Raw genomic sequence first — 20,649 nt, 5'->3', positions numbered from 1 at the left:
AGGGAGAAACATACTTCACCTCATCCTTACCAACCTGCTGCACAAAGTCCTAATTCCCATTGGTGGAGCAATCTTCAGTTGTTGGTGATGACTCTGAAAGCCAATTGTTCTATTTCATCAGTAATATTAGAAATGTAAAATTCTGATGTAAGTGATGTAAAATCCAAATACTCTGTGGAATTCTACTTCAATGCACTGGATTTATAGCAATGTAAAATACAATGTTTTTCAGAATTGAAGTTTTATTTTTATTTCAGTTACTGATACGTCTTGTAATGAGGGAGCTTCGATTTAAAGGGCCCAAGGCAGATCAGACTGAGTAAGTAACAACTGTTCTGATACTGGAGTAAAACTGTCATAAATGATGCTGAAGCTGACGAAATTTGGTGACTTTCTGCAGTGCATCTTGTAGACAGTACACACTGCTGCTACTGAGTGTCTGTGGTGGAGGGAGGGGATCTTTGTGGATGTGGTGCCAATCAAGTGGACTGCTTAGCTCTGGATGGTGTCAAGCTTCTTGAGTGTTGTTGGGTCTGTACCCATCCAGGCAAGTGGGGAGTATTCCATCACACTTCTGACTTGTGCCTTGTAGATGATGGACAGGCTCTGGGGAGTCAGATGGGGAATTACTTGATGCAGGATGCCCAGCTCTTGGCTGGCTCTTGCAGCCACTGTGTTTATATGGTGAGTCCAGTTGAGTTTCTGGTCAATAGTAAGCCCCCAGGACACTGATAATGGGGGATTCAGCGATTGTGGCAGTTGAATTCTGTCTTGTTGCAGGTGGTCATTGCCTGGCTTTTGTTTGCCACGAATGTTACTTACCATTTGTAATCTGAACCGGCGCATTATCCATGTCTTGCTGCGTTTGGATATGGATTACTTCAGTACCTGAGGACTCACGTATCAGTCATTGGGCCTGCATTCAATAGAACTTAAAAGAACGAGGGGGTTGTGGAAACATATAAAATTCTGACCGGGCTCCTCCGTCTGGATCCAGGGAGGATGTAATTTGGGATCCAGCAGAAGAGCTCACAGTGTCAGGGTTTGCACGTGGCCATTTCAGACTGAAATGAGACATTTCTTCACTGAATGTGGTGAACATGTGGAATTCTCTACCACAGGAGACTGTGGAACCACGTCACTGAATATATTTAAGGAAGAAATGGATTTCCAGAAGGGAAAGGTGTCAAGGGTTGTGGCGTGTGAGTGGGAGTGTGACATCAGGATAGAGGATCAGCCATGCTCATGTTGAACATTGGAAGGAGCTGGATTGGTTGAATGGTCTACCCCTGCTCATGTTTTCTGTGTTTCAAAACTATCAATAAGACCATAAGATATAGGAACAGAATTAGGCCATTCAGTCCATCCAGTCTACTCCATCATTCAATCATGGCTGATATGTTTCTCAACCCCTGCCTTCTCCCCATTCTCTGCCTTCTCCTTGTAACCCTTGATCCCCATATTAATCAAGAATCTAGCTATCTCTGTCTTAAATACACTCAATGACTTGGTCTCCGCAGCCCTCTGTAGCAATGCATTGCAGATTCATCACCCTGTGGCTGAAGAAATTCCTCCTCATCTTGGTTCTAAAGGGACGACCCTTCACTCTGAGGCTGTGCCCCGGGTCCTAGTCTCTCCTCCTGGTGGGGACATCTTCTCCACATCCACTCTATTTACAGCAAACTGTAAATTTCAATCAGATTCCCATTCCTCCTAAACTCCATTGCACACAGTCCCAGAGTCCTCAGCTGCACATCACACAACAAACCCATTCTAAGGGCAGCCAGGGATGGGCGACAATGACAGCCTGCAATTCCTACATCCCAGAAAAGAGCAGAGAAATGCAGTGTTAGATTATTATGGGGTATATTGATATTCTTAGGCACGTCAATATAAAAAAAACAGATGGTGTTGAGTGTTTTGAAAAATGGTGGATGCAGGTACAATACATTGTTTAAAAGACATTTGGGTAAGTACATGAATCGGAAAGTTTTGGAAGGATATGGGCCAGGAGCAGGCAGGCGGGACTAGTTTAGTTTGGGATTGTGTTCGGCATGGACTTGTTAGACCGAAGGATCTGTTTGCATGCTGTGTGACTCCATGGCCTTCCCCTGTACGTCCATCTGCTCAATTTATTTGAATAGTTTCTCAATCCAATTGCTCCACAAGCTTCTCATTCGAATGAGTTTTTGTAACATCATCCACAATGGAGACCAGACATCCCCCCCCCACAACGGAGACCAGTGTCCTCCCCCCTGCCCCCACCCTCCCACCACCACCACAATAGAGAGCAAACCTCCATCCCCCCAATAATGGAGACCAACCTCCCCATGCTGCAATTTACCTTCTAAAAAAATAATGAAGTTGTAGAGTCATAGAGATGTACAGCATGGAAACAGATCCTTCAGTCCAACCCGTCCAGTTGATGAGATATCCTAACTTAATCTAGTCCCAATTGCCCAGCACTTGGCCCATATCCCTTCCTATTCATGTGGAAGATGCCTTTTAAATGCTGTTATTGTACCAGCCTCCACCACTTCCTCTGGCAGCTCATTTCATACATGCACCACCCTCTGTTTGAAACTGTTGCCCTAGGTCTGTTTTTAATCTTTCCCCTCTCACCCTAAACCTATGCCCTCTAGTTCTGGACTCCCCACCCCAGGGAAAAGACCTTGCCCCGATCCATGCCCCTCATGATTTTTTTAAACCTCTATAACCTCTAAAACCTCAGCCTCTGCCGCTCCAGGGAAAACAGCCCCAGTCTGTTCAGTCTCTCCCTATAGCTCAAATCCTCCAACCCTGGGAACATCCTTGTAAATCTTTTCTGAACCTTTCAAGTTTCACAATATCCTCCGATAGGAAGGAGACCAGAATTGCTCACAATATACCAAAAGTGGCCTAACCAATGTCCTGTATAGCCTCAACATGATCTCCCAACTCCTGTACTCAATACTCTGACCAATAAAGGAAAGCATACCAAATGCCTTCTTCACTATCCTGTCTACCTGTGACTCCACTTTCAAGGAGCTATGAACCTGCACTCCTAGGTCTCTTTGTTCAGCAGAACGCGCCAGTACCTTATCATTAAGTGTATAAGTCCTGATCTGATTTGATTTTCCAAAATGCAGCACCTCACATTTAACAGAATTAAACTCCATCTGCCGCTTCTCAGCCCATTGGCCCATCTGATCAAGATCCCCTTATACTTTGAGGCAACCTTCTTAGCTGTCCACTATACCTCCAATTTTGGTGTCGTCTGCCTCTTATATCTCTTATGCTCGCATCCAAATCATTTATATAAATGATGAAAAGTAGAGGACCCAGCACCAATCCTTGTGGCACTCCACTGGTCACAGGCCTCCAGTCTGAAAAACAACCCTCCACCACCACCCTCTGTCTTCTACCTTCAAGCCAGTCTGTATCCAAATGGCTAGTTCTCCCTGTATTCCATGAGATGTAACCTTGCTAATCAGTCTCCCATGGGAAACCTTGTTGAACACCTTACTGAAGTCCATATAGATCACATCTACCGCTCTGCCCTCATCAATCCTCTTTGTTACTTCTTCAAAAAACTCAATCAAATTCGTGAGATGATTTCCCATGCACAAAGCCATGTTGACTATCCCTAATGAGTCCTTGCCTTTCCAAATACATATAAATCCTGTCCCCCAGGATTCCCTCCAACAACTTGCTCACCGCCACTTGCTCACTGGTCTATAGTTCCCTGGCTTTTCCTTACCACCTTTCTTAAATAGTAACACCACATTAGCCGGCCTCCAGTCTTACAGCACCCCACCTGTGACTATCTATGATACAAATATCTGAACAAGGGACCCAGCAATCACTTCTCTAGCTTCCCATAGCGTTCTAGGATACACTTGATCAGGTCTTTGGGATTTATCCACCTTTATTAAGACATTTTAAGACATCCAGCACCATCTCCTATAATATGGATGTTTTTCAAGGTGTCACCATCTATTTCCCCACCTTCTATATCTTCCATGTCCTTCTCCACAGTAAACACTTATGCAAAATATTTGTTTAGTATCTCCCCCATCTCCTGCGGTTCCACACAGAGGCCGCCTTGCTGATCTTTGAGGGGCCCTATTCTCTCCCTAGTTACCCTTTTGTCCTTAATGTAATTATCAAACCCCTTTGGATTTTCCTTAATTCTATTTGCCAAAGCTATCTCATGTCCCCATTTTGCCCTCCTGATTTCCCTCTTAAGTATACTCCAACCGCCTTTATACTCTTCTAAGGATTCACTCGATCCTATCTGTACCTGACATATGTTTCCTTCTTTTTCTTAACCAAAACCTCAATTTCTCTAGTCATGCAGCGTTCCCTACACCTACCAACCTTCCCTTTCACCCTAATAGAAATATACTGTCTCTGGACTCTCATTATCCCATTTTTAAAGGTTTCCCATTTTCCAACTGTCCCTTTACCAGCAAACATCTGCCCACAATCAATTTTTGAAAGTTCTTGCCTAATACCATCAAAATTGGCCTTTCTCCAATTTAGAACTTTAACTTTTAGATCTGGTCTATCCTTTTCCATCACTATTTTAAAACTAATAGAATTATAGTCCCTCGCCCCAAAGTGCTTCCCCACTGACACCTCAGTCACTTTCCCTGTCTTAGTTCCCAAAAGAGGTCAAGTTTTGCGGCTTCTCCCTTTTTCTGGAAGACAGGTCAGTATGAATGATACAAGTTTGAGGTGTGTGCAGGAGCAGAGGGACACATGCATGATTCTCTGATGGTGACCAGGCAAGTTGAAATAGTTGTTGAGAAGGCTGATAAGATCCATGGATTTATAGTTAGAAGTGTAGCATATAAAGGCAAGGAGATGATGCTACACCTGTTCAAATCATTGGTCCTACCACATTTGGAGTATTGTGTTCAATTTTGGGCACCTTCTTTAAGGAAGGATGTTAAAGCCTTGGAGAGAGTGCAAAGGAGATTTATTGGAATGATACCAGGAATGAGGAATTTTAGACACAAGGAAATATGAGAGAAGTTGAAACAAAGAAGGTTAAAAGGTGACCTTGTTGAGGTGTTCAAAATTATGAACCGTTTTGACCAGGGTAAAGCAAGATATTTTGTTTCCACTAGCTTGTTTGTCAGTAATTCGAAGTCACGATTTCAAGATTGTCAATGAGAGAGCTAGGAGTGAGGAGAGGGGAAACTCCTTTACTCAGAGAGTTGTTGGGATTTGGAACACACTGCCTAGGGGAGTGGCGATTTCCATTGGAGGTTTCAAAATAGCTGGATAATTATTTGAAAACGATGAATATACAAGACTTTGGAGATAGGTCTGGAAAATGGGACGAACTGGGTCACTCTTTTGGGAGCCAGTACTGACACGATGGGTCAAACGGTCTCGTTTACTATAAAATTCTATGATTGTTCTCTGTGATTAAAGTCTGGGATAAATCAAATCGATGTAGGATTAGAACAGGAATGAGATTACTGTCATGTGAAGGATAAACGTCAACACCAAATGTATCCTTGTTAGAATTTCTCTCTGATTCTAGAATGGATCGTTTCTGTTGGATCTCACTACTCTGTTGTGGACAAGCTGATAGAGGCTGTTCAGTGCATAATGCACACTCCAGTCTCTAAAACAGCTGTCTAATTAGTCCCACACCCCTGCTTTTTACCTTCAGACCTTCCAACTTCTCCCCTTCAGGTATTGCTCCAGATCCCTTATGAATCTTTGCGTTGAAGCTGCTCACATTCCCCTTTGCAGATCACAGTGTGATGTTATTACTAGACAGATCCCAGACTGAAATCTAGCTTGATTGATCGTGTTTTGTTTTGTTCTGTTTTGTTTTAAACAAAGTGGTCTCTCAGTAAGATATAAGGATTAGAGATGGTGGTTTAACTTGAGGGTCATCACACCTAAAGCAAGGGGAGATGTTGAGAAGGCAGGTCCTTCATGATAACTTCAGCTGCTGCAGGAATTGAACTCACTATTGACATCACTGTAATTCACAAACCAGCCGTTCAGCCAACTGAGCTACCGAATCCCCAGTCTCTCCATGAAATATAAGGAGTCAATGTTGCAGATTTGGTTTCAGCAATAAAAGAGAATCATACAGTCTGGAACCTTGCTAATTTCCGTGCATCAAAGGAGTTTGTTTTTAATAATTCTAAACTTTTTTCAGGAGTAACTGCTTCACACATCCAGCCTCAGTCAAGAACGCTGTGGAACTGACCCAGTTAGAACTGGAGAAAACACTTTTTTTTTCCAAAATATGGATGTTACTTGTAATTAAAAGAAAAACAAAATGAATTTTTCATTCTGAACTGGACGTAATGCACAATCTTGCTTACATGTTCCCAATGTGAACAAAAGCTCATTACTCTGCAGGAAGACTTCTACACTCAATATGTTTTTCTTAAATGCAGAAGTACTTGCAAGTTAACCATTAAACCTCTTCAGACACACACAAACCCAGTTCACATTCAAAATCCTAGCTCAAGTAAACGATGACATTTCTATAAATCTTACATCACAAGGTACCTCTATCCTGCTCTGGTGCCTTAATCGCTCATCTTCCAGCCGTGTCCCTCTGGTCACTTAATCTCCTGGTGTGTTACTCCACAAAACACCACACCATTTACAGCACCTCAATTACACCTCACTCCACTGCTTAGGCTCCTCAGACTGCAGGCTCCAGAAAAATGGAAGCAGCAGATCAAAGTGCTAATTTTAGAGAGAAGTCTGCTTTTAAAATACAGCAGGAGTTAGAAAGACAATGAAAATGGATGGAATAAGATACAACCAGTTAGCGTGCTGACATCCGTATGAGAGAGGGGTTATAAAATAAATAGTTCTGCAGGTGAGTTTAGCTCTCTTCAGCTTTTGATACATTGAGCCAGTAAATGTTCTCATTCCTCATGTTGTCACTCATTTAAATATCCCAATGCATTCCTGGCTGGTCTCTCACACCTTTCACCCCTCCCTCTCTATTTTACCCCATGCAGCACCCTAGACCATTCCATCTCTCTGTAACCTCATCCAGCCCCTACACCTTTCCATATCTCTGTAACCCTCTTCAGTCCCTACACCCCCCCCACCTGTGTAACCTCCTTTAAACCCTTTTCCTCTCCCTATCTCTGTCACCTCCTCCAACACTCCATCCCCCTCTATCTCTGTCACCTCCACCAGCCCCTACAACCCCTCCCTATCTCTGTAATATCTTCCAACCCCCATATCCCTCCCTATCTCTGTAACCTACTCTAACCCCTATTCTCCTCCCTATCTCTGTAACCTCCTCTAACTCCTCCCCTTCCCTATCTCTGTCATCGAGCCCCTACACCCCCTCCCTATCTCTGTCAACTCCTCCATCCCCACACCCCTTCCCTACCTCTGTCAACTCCTCCATCCCCTACACCCCCTCCCTACCTCTGTCAACTCCTCCATCCCCTACACTCCCTCCCTACCTCTGTCAATTCCTCCATCTGCTACACCCCCTCCCTATCTCTGTAACTTCCTCTAACTCCTCCATCCCTCCCTATCTCTGTGACATCCTCCAGCCCATACACCCTCTCTCTATCTCTGTAACATCCTTCAGGCCCTACACCTCTCCCTATCTCTGTCAACCTCTCCAGCCCATACATCCCTCCCTATCTCTGATGTCCTCCAATGTCTACATTCTTCCTATCTTTGTAACCTCCTCTGACCCCTATACCCCTCCCTATCTCTGTAACCTCCTCTAACCCCTATACCCCTCCCTATCTCTGTAACCTCCTCTAGCCCCTATACCCCTCCCTATCTCTGTAACCTCCTCTAGCCCCTATACTTCTCCTTATTTCTGTCACCTCGTCATTAATTCTAGTTCAATTAAGCATCGTGATCTCAGTGACTTTTTGACCTTTCATTTTGCTTTTAACTCCAACAAGATTTACTGGCCGTGGTTGATGTTGCAGTAAAATGCACAGTAAATACTTGGAAAATGCAACTTTCAAGGAACCTCAGTTTCCAACAACTTGTGAAGTACTTTGGGACATCTCATTATGAAAAAGCTGCTATAAACAAGTTGTCTCATTTTGTGAGAATCTCGTTTCAGTTATCATAGTTCCTGTAGGAGGTGTTTTATGCTATCATGAGGTAATTGTGTTGTCATATAACTTCTGACTTCACTTATTTTGAAATAATATTATAGGTTCAATTCACCTATTCCTTTTAATATGTTAATTAGCTGCTTCAGTTGTTAGTGGATGTGGATGAAGCCAGGAAAGTGAAGTCAGGCCGCAATCCCATCAGCTATGGTCTTCCTGAATGGTGGAGTAGATTCAACTGGGCTGAATGATCTACTCTTGCTTCTCTTTCATAACTTCATGAGTACCCTTTAGCAATTGCCTTTCTAGATTGTAAAGCTTAAGCTTCTCTAGCTGAACTTTTCTCATTTCTTTGCAACTTTGCTTTGTCAGAGAGCCTTGGCCCAGTTCACTCTACAGACTAGGATTATTGTAGTGGCAGGGTTGGCTGGTGGTTGGATTTATTATGCAGTTCTGGAGCTTGCTTTTTGACTAACTAGTGTTTTTTTCTATTTGTTTACTTTCCTCCAACCCACATGATTCCTCGGTCCCACCTACAGGTTGAAGGAGCACTGACGCTCATATCTCAACATTACATTTCAAATCTCAGCCATTGGGTTTCTCGTATCCATGTCCCGCAGTGCTATGGAAGAAGCATATTTGCACAACACAGGAGACAGGAAGTGGAAATGTGGACCCTGTGCCTAGCCTGCAGTCTGCAGCATCTAGGGCTCATTTTCCAATCTCCAGACTGTCTATTCTTTAAATTCAATACTTTTGAACCAAACAATCTGGACCATTTCTTGTCTGAGCCTAATTCAGCGTGCCTTATTTCATTTATTTATGGAGACAATGGGTGCCTTTTTTTTAATATTTACAAAATGATTTGCTTATTTCTGATACAAATGGTGTTAATGTGGCTGATGTTGAGTAAAGATATATTTATTTTGAGCACTTTGGATTCTGTGGAATTTAGTAGACATGTCAATTTTAAATCTCTGCTTGTCAGGAGCTTACAGAATGCCCACCAATAACCTGGTAAATTACACCATGAGGCTTGCCCAGTGAGTGAAGGAGCTTATGCTGTAGAGTAACCATTTTATGTCCAAGAACTGAATGCCCTCAGATACTGAAGCTGAACCTTTTCCCTTAGTTGGGCTAACAGAATGGGCTGACATTTTCACTTCACATAAAAACATACCAGGTGAAACAGATTATGATGACACTTGTACCTCATTAATGTGCGTTTTCCACCATTTCCAAATGAAAGCATTAATATTTGGGTTGGATCTGTAACTTTGGAAATCTCAGCAAGTGAAATGGAACAGTCTCTTATTTACCCACAACAAAAAACAGAAGTTGCTGGAAAAGCTCAGCAGGTCTGGGAATATCTGTGGAGAACAATCAGAGTTAACATTCTGGGTCCAGTGAAGGTTCTGAAGAAGGGTCACTGGACTAGAAATGTTAAATCTGCTTTCTCTCCACAGATGCCGTCAGACCTGCTAAGTTTTTCCTGCAACTTTGTTATGTTTCTGATTTCTGGCATCTGCAATTCTTTTGTTTTTTTTCCCTCTTTACCCACCTTCCTGAAGCACTGAATCACCCTTCCAGCTCGAGAATCCTTCTCACTAATGAACATTTAGCCTTGTTTGCTTTTTGATCTTGAGACCTCCAGTGTATATCTGCTGTTAACAGGTTCACTATTGCAATGGGAATGGCATTTCACACAGAGTATAGAAGAGATTCTGGGAGCGGATGAAAGTTAGAGATTATTGACTCTGTAATTGAATGGGTAGCTGCAGCAGAGAGGATCAAATAGCTATCCATGATTATTCAAGCACACATACAATGCAAATTATATTTGTTGTGCAAACAAGAGCTGTCACACATGCTCAATCCCTTTGACGATTTCTGGAAGATCAAATTAGAATTCTGAATGGTTTATAACATTTTTTACAAAATTCTCAGCTCAGTTGCCTCTGTTAAAGGTGGCTTTGTGTCTCAATTGTAAGTATGTGAAGGTGTGTGTCAGTAAATTTCTATTAGTAACTGTCCCAGCTTGGGATGCACATTGAATCTGGGAGGTGTGTAAGATTCTGGACGTGACGAGATAAATGCACAGATTAGCAGAGAGGGAGGATGTGAATGTTTGAGAGAAAATTAACGTAACGCAAGTCTGATATTATTGAAGGAACAGAAATTAATGTTTGAAAAAGCACTACAAGTAAACATTCCATTTCAGACATGATGAAAGTTTCAAAAAATTAAAGGAATGAAATTGATTGAGGAACAAATATTGACTTGAGACAATGGGAGAACACATTTCTTTCCAGCATTATGATGAGATTGGTCTCACTGGACGGGTAATTCTCAGATTCACTTTTACTCTCACTGGATACCTGATGTGGAGGGGCCAGTGTTGGACCAGGGTGGACAAAGTCAGCCGTCGCATGACACCAGATTATAGTCCAACAGGCTTATTTGAAATCACAAGCTTTCAGAGCGCAGTTCCTTCAGGATTTCACCTGATGAAGAAGCAGCGCTCCAATATCTCATGATTCCAAATAAACCTGTTGGACTATAACCTGGTGTCATGACTTCTGACTTTCTCACTGGAGAGGTTACTTTCAGATTCACTGTCACTGGGCAGGTTATTCTCATTGTCACTGGGCAGATTATTCTCATTGTCAATGGGCAGGTTATTCTCATTGTCAATGGGCAGGTTATTCTCATTGTCACTGGGCAGATTATTCTCACTGTCACTGGGCAGATTATTCTCATTGTCACTGGGCAGATTATTCTCACTGTCACTGGGCAGATTATTCTCACTGTCACTGGGCAGGTTATTCTCACTGTCACTGGGCAGGTTATTCTCACTGTCACTGGGCAGATTATTCTCATTGTCACTGGGCAGATTATTCTCATTGTCACTGGGCAGGTTATTCTCATTGTCACTGGGCAGATTATTCTCATTGTCACTGGGCAGGTTATTCTCACTGTCACTGGGCAGGTTATTCTCATTGTCACTGGGCAGGTTATTCTCACTGTCACTGGGCAGGTTATTCTCACTGTTAACTGGGCAGATTATACTCAGATTCACTCTCTATTATTCGCTCTCATGATCTGTTTTTCTTGTTGCTGCACTTGCTGCAGTATGCCAGCTGCTATCTCACTATATTTTATTGACTGAGTTATTCTAGCTGATATTACATTGGGGAATTTATTCAAATATACTGCACTGGAGGGGTTCTGTTGTATGTAGAGAGCACTGAGTGGGTTATATTCCAGTGTTGATGGCACTGGCTGGTTATATACAGAATAGACTGCACTAAATGGGTTATATTCCAGTGTTGATGGCACTGGCTGGTTATATACAGGATAGACTGCACTAAATGGGTTATATTCCAGTGTTGATGGCACTGGATTAGTTATATTCCATGTTCAAGCAGACTTATTAGTGACTGATAAATGAGAAACATAACACAGGTCTGAAAGTGATTCAAACGATGGCCTGCTGTTACCCTTTTAAGTAAGAACTTAGTGATATAAGAATTTTAGAATGTTAAAGTTATTACAGGTACACAATCCTTTATTCGAAACACTCGGGTCCAGCTGGCATTTGGAATTCAGATTTTTTCAAATTTCAAAATAAGTGACAGTTCAGCAGTACAATTTTTTTAAACATGTTACCGAACAGCAGACTAACTGTGAGTACTACAGGCTCTGAGACAGAATCAAGGCCTGTCACACCCACCCATGTCACATCTGAGTGCCATGCATCGAGTGGGTGCAGATTAGATTAACTCATTGCACACCAAACAGCCTTGTTAAGAAGAAAAAAACTTCACGAAAAGCCTTTGGATTTTGGAGCTTTTCAGATTTCGGGATTTCGGATAAAGGATTGTCTACATGTATAATTAATGGAAATATCAGCTCAGTTAGTAAAAACAGAAACAATGCTTTCTTAATCACTGGTGCTGCCGGTCTTATTGAGTACTTTCAGGATGTGGAGGTGCACAAGGGTGGGCAAGGTTAGAAGTCACACAACACCAGGTTATAATCCTACAGGTTTATTTGAAATCCCAAGTTTTCAGAGCATTTACCTGTAGTCAGATGAAATGTCTTCACCTGATGAAGGGGCAAAGCTGTCAAAGCTTGTGTTCTCAATTAAACCTGTTGGACTGTAACCTGGTGTCATGTGACCTCTGACCCAGCATTTTCAGGATTTGCTTCTTTATTAATCTGCAGTAATTGGGCTGGAATTAAAACTCGGGTGACCTGAATCTATAGGTTACTAAATGAATCTATAGATTACTGAATCTATAGATTACTAAATGAATCTATAGATTACTGAACCTATAGATTACTAAATGAATCGATAGATTACTGAATCTATAGATTACTAAATGAACAGTAAACTGCTCACAGCAAAACAGAAGAGACGTCAATCTGCAGTCTAGCATTACCAGAGGTATTGGGATTTTACATTTTTGCAATTGGATTGGGAGAGGATTTTGGTGAAAGCTTTTGAGCATTGGGCCGACAAATAACTATAAACTTCTTAACATAATTTCCTCTTTTTGCAAGGTTTGTGAAGGTTTGTAGCTCAGGTTGAGGTTTAGGGTGTGGGTTTGCTCGCTGAGCTATAGGTTTGATATCCAGACGTTTCATTACCTGGCTAGGTAACATCATCAGTGGCAACCTCCAAGTGAAGCGAAGATGTTGTCTCCTGCTTTCTATTTATATCTTTCTCCTGGATGGGGTTCCTGGGGTTTGTGGTGATGTCATTTCCTGTTTGTTTTCGGAGGGGTTGATAGATGGTATCTAGATCTATGTGTTTGTTTATGGCGTTGTGTTTGGAGTTCCAGACCTCTAGGAATTCTCTGGCATGTCTTTGCTTAGCCTGTCCCAGGATAGATGTGTTGTCCCAGTCGGAATGGTGGGTTATTTTTCCTCCGTGTGTAGGGCTACGAGGGAGAGAGGGTCGTGTCTTTTTGTGGCTAGCTGGTGTTCGTGTATCCTGGTGGCTACATTTCTTCCTGTTTGTCCTACATAGTGTTTGTGGCAGTCCTTGTATGGACTGCAGTCCTTGCAAAAAAACCACCAATTCGACTGGGACAACACATCTATCCTGGGACAGGCTAAGCAAAGACATGCCAGAGAATTCCTAGAGGCCTGGCACTCCAACCACAATGCCATAAACTAACACATAGATCTAGATGCCATCTATCAACCCCTCAGAAAATGAACAGGAAATTACATCATCACAAACCCCAGGAACCCCATCCAGGAGAAAGATATAAATAGAAAACAGGAGACAACATCTTCGCTTCACTTGGAGGTCACCACTGATGATGTTACCGAGCCAGGTAATGAAATGTCTGGATATCAAACCTACAGCTCAGTGAGCAAACCTACACCCTAAATTTCCTCTATCCATGAACAAAGTTTCTGCATGCTGTCTTCAAATCTTGAAACGCTTCAATAAAGACCAGTGAGGATCAGTTTCAATAAGGAGTATTTGACACTGTTACCCACTTAAAGATTGGTGGAGAAAACAGATGCATTGAGTGAACATTGAGCACTACAAAGTGCTTCGCTTTGAAGTCAGGCATGTTGACAAAGAGAGGAGAAGGCTGAGCAGAACTCTGATTGTGAAGTGGGGAGAGCTTTTAAATGTGAGCATGGGGTGGAGCGGGGTACCAAGGTTGGGACATCAGTTTACCCAGGCAGATGAGCTGATGGGAAATGTGATTGTGGGTACATGTGCAATTCAAGCTCTTGTTTTTGGCAAGGATGGCATCGGCTGGATGGTCCCATTCAGGGCTGGAACATGAAACAAGCCTGACAGATAGCAGAGGGAGTTAGGCTGACATAAACAGGTACAAGATTGTAATAGAGGGGGGAAAGCATATATCAGTGATGGCCATTGCACGGGCAGACTGATGGGAGAACATTACACTCTGACTGCACTGAAGCACACCATTATTGTGGACTTTGGGGCCTTCCAGATGTTTTCCTCTGGCATTCAGTATCTTGCAAATTCCTTCATCTGTCCCGTACTGTCCCAGCCCCTTGTTTTTTTGTTGCTTTTTGAATGTTGATAAATAGATTGTTTTGTTTATTTGTTGCATTAAGGAAATGATAATTCAACATATTTATTATTGATTTATGTCAATTATTAAGCTGATTTATAACAGATGATCCAATTGAATGGTGGAGCAGGCTGAGGAGACCAAATGGTCGACTCCTGTTTCTCTTCCTTCTGGTCTTTTAACCAATGCACTGTGGTAAATATGAAATGTACTTTGTACTGAAGGGTTTTGAAATAATTCAGACTTGAAGTTGTCTGTGGATGATTTAAGATTTGATTCCTGTTTTTCTCATTGGCGTATTATCTCAGGTGTTTCTGTTTATTTTCTGGAATCTGAAATAAAAATACATAAAAGCATTTCTCAAGTATTTCATCCTCCGTGTTAGCTGATAACCTTCATACTGACTAACCTCTTCATCTTTTCAGATTGTTTGCATAAATTAAGAGTAACTGGTCTCAACACTGATTGTGAATTGCCTCTTCGGTTTTTTATCCTATCTCACAGAATCTGTCAGCATGACCTTAGGAACAACGCTGCATGGGGGTGGGGGTGGGATGGGGGGGCGGGGGGGGGAGTGGTGGCAGGGATTGTGGGGGCAAGTGAAGGGGGAACAGTGTATGATTTAGATTGGGAGGGGGTTTGTGGGGGATAGGTATTGATCTCTGTCCCCCCTTCACATTGAATGGCCCGTGTTACACCCAAACATACAAACCAATTGTGAATCTGAGCATGTTTGGCCCACTGTAATATTGAAAGTAGGTTAATGTGTGACACTCTGCTTGAAATGCTGATATATCAATGACCAGAAGTAAAACAAAATCTCCTTTTGCCTCCCCTCCCCAGACTCTCAGGCAGCATTTTCCAGACCCAACCCGAATCACTCGCTGTGTGAAAGCATTTCTCCTCATATTACCTTTTTTTTTCAGACCAATCACCCTAAACCTGTCCACTCTCATTCTTGATTCAACCAGCAAAGGGCACAGGTTTCTCCCTTTCCATTCTATGGGGTATTCCGCCTGATTTTGAATATCTCGATTAAATCTCCCCCATGTTCTTAGAGTCATAGAGATGTACAGCACAGAAACAGACCCTTCGGTCCAACTCGTCCATGCCGTCCAGATATGCTGAATTAATCTAGTCCCATTTGCCAGCATTTAGTCTGTATCCCTCTAATCCCTTCCTATTCCTATACCCATCCAAATGCCTTTTTAAATGCAGTAATTGTACCAGCCTCCACCACTTCCTCTGGCAGCTCATTTTATACACGCATCACCCTCCATGTGAAAGAGTTGCCCCTTTTAAACCTTTCCCCTCTCACCCTTAACCTACGTTCTCTACTCCCCCATCCCAGGGAAAAGACTTTGTCTATTTATCCTATCTATGCCCCTCATGATTTTATAAACCTGTAAAAGGTCACCCCTCAACCTCCGATGCTCCAGGGAAAACAGCCCCAGCCTATTCACCCTCTCCCGATAGCTCAAATCCTCCAACCCTGGCAATACCCTTTTAAATCTTTTCTGAACCCTTTCACGTTTCACAAGTTTAAAGAGGTAACAAAGAGGATTGATGAGGGCAGAGCAGTAGATGTGATCTATATGGACTTCAGTAAGGTGTTCGACAAGGTTCCCCATGGGAGACTGATTAGCAAGGTTAGATCTCATGGAATACAGGGAGAACTAGCCATTTGGATACAGAACTGGCTCAAAGGTAGAATACAGAGGGTGGTGGTGGAGGGTTGTTTTCCAGACTGGAGGCCTGTGACCAGTGGAGTGCCACAAGGATCAGTGCTGGGTCCTCTACTTTTTGTCATTTATGTAAACGATTTGGATATGAACATAAGAGGTATAGTTAGTAATTTTTCAGATGACACCAAAATTGGAGGTATAGTGGACAGTGAAGAAGGTTACCTCAGATAACAGCAGCGTCTTGATCAGATGGGCCAATGGGCTGAGGAGTGGCACAGTGAATTTAATTTAGATAAATGTGAGGTGCTGCATTTTGGGAAAGCAAATCTTAGCAGGACTTATACACTTAATGGTAAGGTCTGAGGGAGTTTTGCTGAACAAAGAGACCTTGGAGTGCAGGTTCATAGCTCCTTGAAAGTAGAGTTATCAGTTGTTTATATCACCAATTGGGGGGTGCCACCTCAGATGAGTCTGATCGACTCTGCAAGATGTGGGAGAGAGAGCTGGGTGTTGAAGTTTCTTCAGAGGTTTGGGAGAATGCAAGGAAGGTATCAATTTGCCATAGGACCCATGCTTTACAGTTGAAGATTCTCCACAGGGTCCACTTAGCCCCAGACTGTTTGTCAAAATTTAAACCAGGGATATCTTCAGCATGCCCCAAGTACAAGGTCTGCACGGGCACTCTTACCCATTGTCTTTGGTCTTGTGACAGGCTTCAAACATATTGGAGCGCTGTGGTGGGTGCAATGGAGAGGATTTTAGGTGCAGGGGTGGAGAAGGACCCTATTTCGCTCCTTTTGGGCCTACCCATTGTATTTCCTGCAGGTGCGTATAAGAAAAAACTTTTCAATATTCTTACATTCTGTGCAAGGAAGAATATCTTGCTAGGTGGGATATCAGAAAACCCCCCCAGGCCTGTCGGGTTGGCGGAAGATTGTTATGGAGCATATTCCCCTGGATTTTCTCACAAATATGGTACACCACAAAACTGAGAATTTTCACAAGACATGGCAACCCTTTTTGAAATACCTTGACACAGATTTATCTGCCACATTAACAAGGGCTCTTATATCGCCGTAACAATTGTGTTTCATGAGTCCAATATCCAGGGAGGAGGAACTGTGAATGTATGAGTGTTTTGTTTGGCTGGGGTGAGTTATTACTATTTATTTGTTTGTTGTTAGGTATTTATTTATTGAGTTAAATAGCTAGCTTAGTTTTTAAAAAAAATTTATACTTCTCTATATATGTTTATACATTCATATGAGAGGGTGGGTTGGGGAATTTATTTTATTATTTGGGTTTAGTTTTGTATTATTTTTGTACTGTTTTGAATTGCATTGTTTTGTATTTGTTGTAATATTTAAAAATCTATTTTTTCTTAATAAAAATATAAAAAAAAGAAAGTAGAGTTGCAGGTAGATAGGATAGTGAAGAAGGCGTTTGGTATGCTTCCCTTTATTGGTCAGAGTATTGAGTACAGGAGTTGGGAGGTTCACTCCTGACTTTTCTATCTATAGAACTGAAATTCCTCCCTCTGGAGCCATTCTGTCAACATCCTGGCTGATAACTGACCACAAACTGAATTGGACATGCCTGATAAACACAGTGGCTACAAGAGCAGGTCAGAGACTGAGAATACTGTGGCAAGTCACTCACCTCCTGACTCCCCAAGCCTGTCCACCATCTACAAGGCAAAGTCAGGAGTGTGAGGGAATACTTCCCACTTGCCTGGATGGGTTCAGCTCCAACAACACTCAAGAAGCTTAACACCATCCAGGACAAAGCAGCTCCTGCTTGATTGGCACCACATCCACAAACATCCACTCCCTCCACCACTGACACTCAGTAGCAGCAGTGTGTACTGCAGAGATTCACCAAAGATCCTCAGACAGCACCATCCAAACCCACAACCGCATCCATCTAGAAGGGCTTGGGTAATACCAGTCCCTGCGAGTTCTCCTTCACAACACCCATGATGCTTTCAGATGTTTTGCTGTTCCTTCAGTGTCACTCGGTCAAAATGTTGGAGCTCTCTTTCTGACCACATTGTGATTGACTCTGCACAGAATCATAAAAGTCTTACAGTGCAGAAGGAGGCTATTCAGCCCATCGGGTCTGCACTGGCTTTTCAAACAAGCATCATTGCCTTGTGCCAAACTCCAGCCTTTTCCCTATGCACTACGCTTATCCAAATAATCATCCAATACCTATTGACCACCTCAGTCAAACCAGCCTCCACTATATTTCCAGGCAGTGTATTCCATACCTTAGCTACTTGCTGTGTGACAAGGATTTGTTTTGCATTACCTTTGTGTTGTTTGCACATCAATGTAAAGCTATGTCCTCTTATTCCATACAAATGGGAACAGTTTCTCCCTATCCTGTCCAGTCCACTGATGATTTTGAATGTTGTTGAGTTGCAGTGTATGTACCTTTAGTTTCTGTCTGTAAAGATCAGGGACTTCCCTCATGGGGTGATGATGGCCTAATAATATTGTCACTGGACTTGTAATCCAGAGACCCATGTAATGTTCTCAGGTCTCAGGTTCAAATCCTGCCATAGCAATAAAAATCTGGCATTAAGAAGCTAATACTGACCGTGTCAATTGTTGGGAAAACCCATCTAATTCACTAAAGTCTTTTCCTACACATGACTCCAGACTCACAGCAATGCAGTTGACTCTAACTGCCCTCTGGGATAGTCTAGCCCTCATCTCATGAATGAATTTTAAAAATGTAGTTACTAGGACAGCGTCAAAAAGTGTGGCGCTAGAAAAGCACAGCTGGTCAGGCAGCATTCGAGGAGCAAGAGAGTCAACATTTCAAGCATAAGCCTTTCATCAGGAATGACTCCCCTACTCCTCAGATGCTGCCTGACCTGCTGTGCTCTTCCAGAGCCACACTTTCGATTCTGATCTCCAAAATCTGCAGTCCTCATTTGCTCCTAGTAGCTTCTAAGACACACAAGTTACTGCCCTGCAAGCCTGATGGACAGTCTTAAATTCAGTGTAATTTTTTTGCACACAGAGTTATCTAGCCAATGTTATTTATTTGCAGCAGCTATATGAGACAGTATTGTGAGTTTTGCAAGTGTTGGGTTTGGTCAATATAACCTTCGAGGAGAAAGTGAGGACTGTAGATGCTGGAGATCAGAGCTGAAAATGTGTTGCTGGAAAAGCGCAGCAGGTCAGGCAGCATCAAAGGAGCAGGAGAATCGACGTTTCGGGCATAAGGGTTTATGCCAGAAACGTCGATTCTCCTGTTCCTTGGATGCTGCCTGACCTGCTGCGCTTTTCCAGCAACACATTTTCAGCTTTGGTCAATATAATACAAGCAAACAAAGGGACTGCAGAAGAACTATATTGGACACAAACATTAATTCTGTTTCTCTCTCCACAGACGCTGCCAGACCTGCTGAATTTCTTCAAACTTCTATGTTTCCTTCAGATGTCCAGCATCTGCAGTGTTCTTGCTTTTATCTGAAGGGACATGATGTTTGATATAATCCAACAGCCTTTGGAACACACGGCTTACATCTGACATATGGGAATCTTTTAAAGGCCAGTTAATCAGAATTCAGGGGCATCATGTTCTTCTGAGGATGAAAGATAAGGATGGCAGGAGATATTGAAAGTTTAGTTACAAAGAGAAAGGAAGTATATATAAGGATTAGCAAACCAGTCAAGACCCTTGAATGTAAAGGAAACAGGAAAGAACCTAAGCAAGGAATTAAGATGCCTAAATGGACTATAAAATGTCCTTGGCAAACAGGATTAAGGAGAATCCCAAAGCATTTTATATGTATATTAAGAACAAGAAGGTAACTAGGGAAAGTGTAGGTGCATTCAAGGGCAAAGGAGGGAATTTATGAGTGAAGCTGAAGGAAGTGGTTGAGGTCCTTAATGAGTATTTCACATTGGTAGTCACCAAGAAGGAGGATGTAGATGATGGTGAAATTAAGGAGGGTATTTGGCATTCTAGGCCATGTCTATTTTAAGAAGGAGGTGGTGTTGGGTCTCTTAGATAAGTCCCCAGGGCCTGATAATATCTATCCCATGTTGTTACTTTGTTCAAGAAGGACAACAGGGATAATTCAGGAAATTACAGGGTGGTGAACCTTACACCAGTGTCAACAAATGGCTAGAGAAGATTCTTCAGGACAGGATTTACTCACATTTGGAAAAATATGGACTCATTTGCAATAGGCAATGTTGCTTTATGTGGTGAATATCAAGTCTTTCAAACCTGATTGAGTTTTTTGACAAAGTGACAAAGATGATTGATGAAGTCAGAGTGGTAGATGTTGTCTACATGGACTTTACAAAAGCATTTGACAAGATTCCTCGTGGTAGGCTGGTCCAGAAGATTAGGTCACATGGGATACATGGTGAGTTGGTACGTTGGATACAAATTTGGCTTGGTCATAGCAGGCAGATGGTAGTTGTGGAGGGGTATTTTTCTGACTGGAGATCTGTGACCAGTGAACAGTGGATCAGTGCTGGGACCTCTGTTGTTTGTCATAAAGATGTAGAAATGATTTGGATGAAAATGTCAGTGGTCTTATCAGTGAGTTTGCAGATGACACATAATTGGTGGAGCTGTTGAAGAAGATTATCAAAGGACAAGCTTGATTTAGATCAATTGGAAATTTGGGGAGAGAAATGGCAGGTGGAGTTTAATCCCGACAAGTGTGATATGATGCATTTTGGGAGGTCTAGTAGAAGAGGAAAGTGTACAGTGAATGGCTAGACCTTTAGGAGCGCTAACATACAGAGGGATCTTGGGGTGTAAGCCCACAGTTTCCTGAAAGGAATAACA

The 20,649-nt window shown here is 42.4% G+C and overlaps 1 protein-coding gene across 5 annotated transcripts in view; it reads left to right on the top strand.

Annotated features, from left to right (window-relative positions):
• The window catches only part of slc37a1 (solute carrier family 37 member 1), a 137,016-nt gene that overhangs the window by 93,026 nt on the left and 23,341 nt on the right, over positions 1 to 20,649 (top strand). For 2 of the 5 annotated variants that reach the window (XM_072585839.1, XM_072585838.1), the window contains exon 19: positions 258 to 319. In XM_072585839.1, coding sequence (XP_072441940.1) covers positions 258 to 319 — 62 coding nt within the window. Of the gene's footprint in view, positions 1 to 257; positions 320 to 8,608; positions 12,720 to 16,540; positions 16,953 to 19,230; positions 19,575 to 20,649 lie in introns of those variants that run through there. The other 3 variants (XM_072585840.1, XM_072585837.1, XM_072585841.1) reach the window with 3 other exon arrangements.

This window comes from Chiloscyllium punctatum, chromosome 15 (assembly GCF_047496795.1).
Source record: "Chiloscyllium punctatum isolate Juve2018m chromosome 15, sChiPun1.3, whole genome shotgun sequence".
NCBI lineage: Eukaryota > Metazoa > Chordata > Chondrichthyes > Orectolobiformes > Hemiscylliidae > Chiloscyllium > Chiloscyllium punctatum.
Note: the sequence above shows the minus strand (reverse complement) of the source record. Positions and strands in the feature narration are given on the sequence as shown.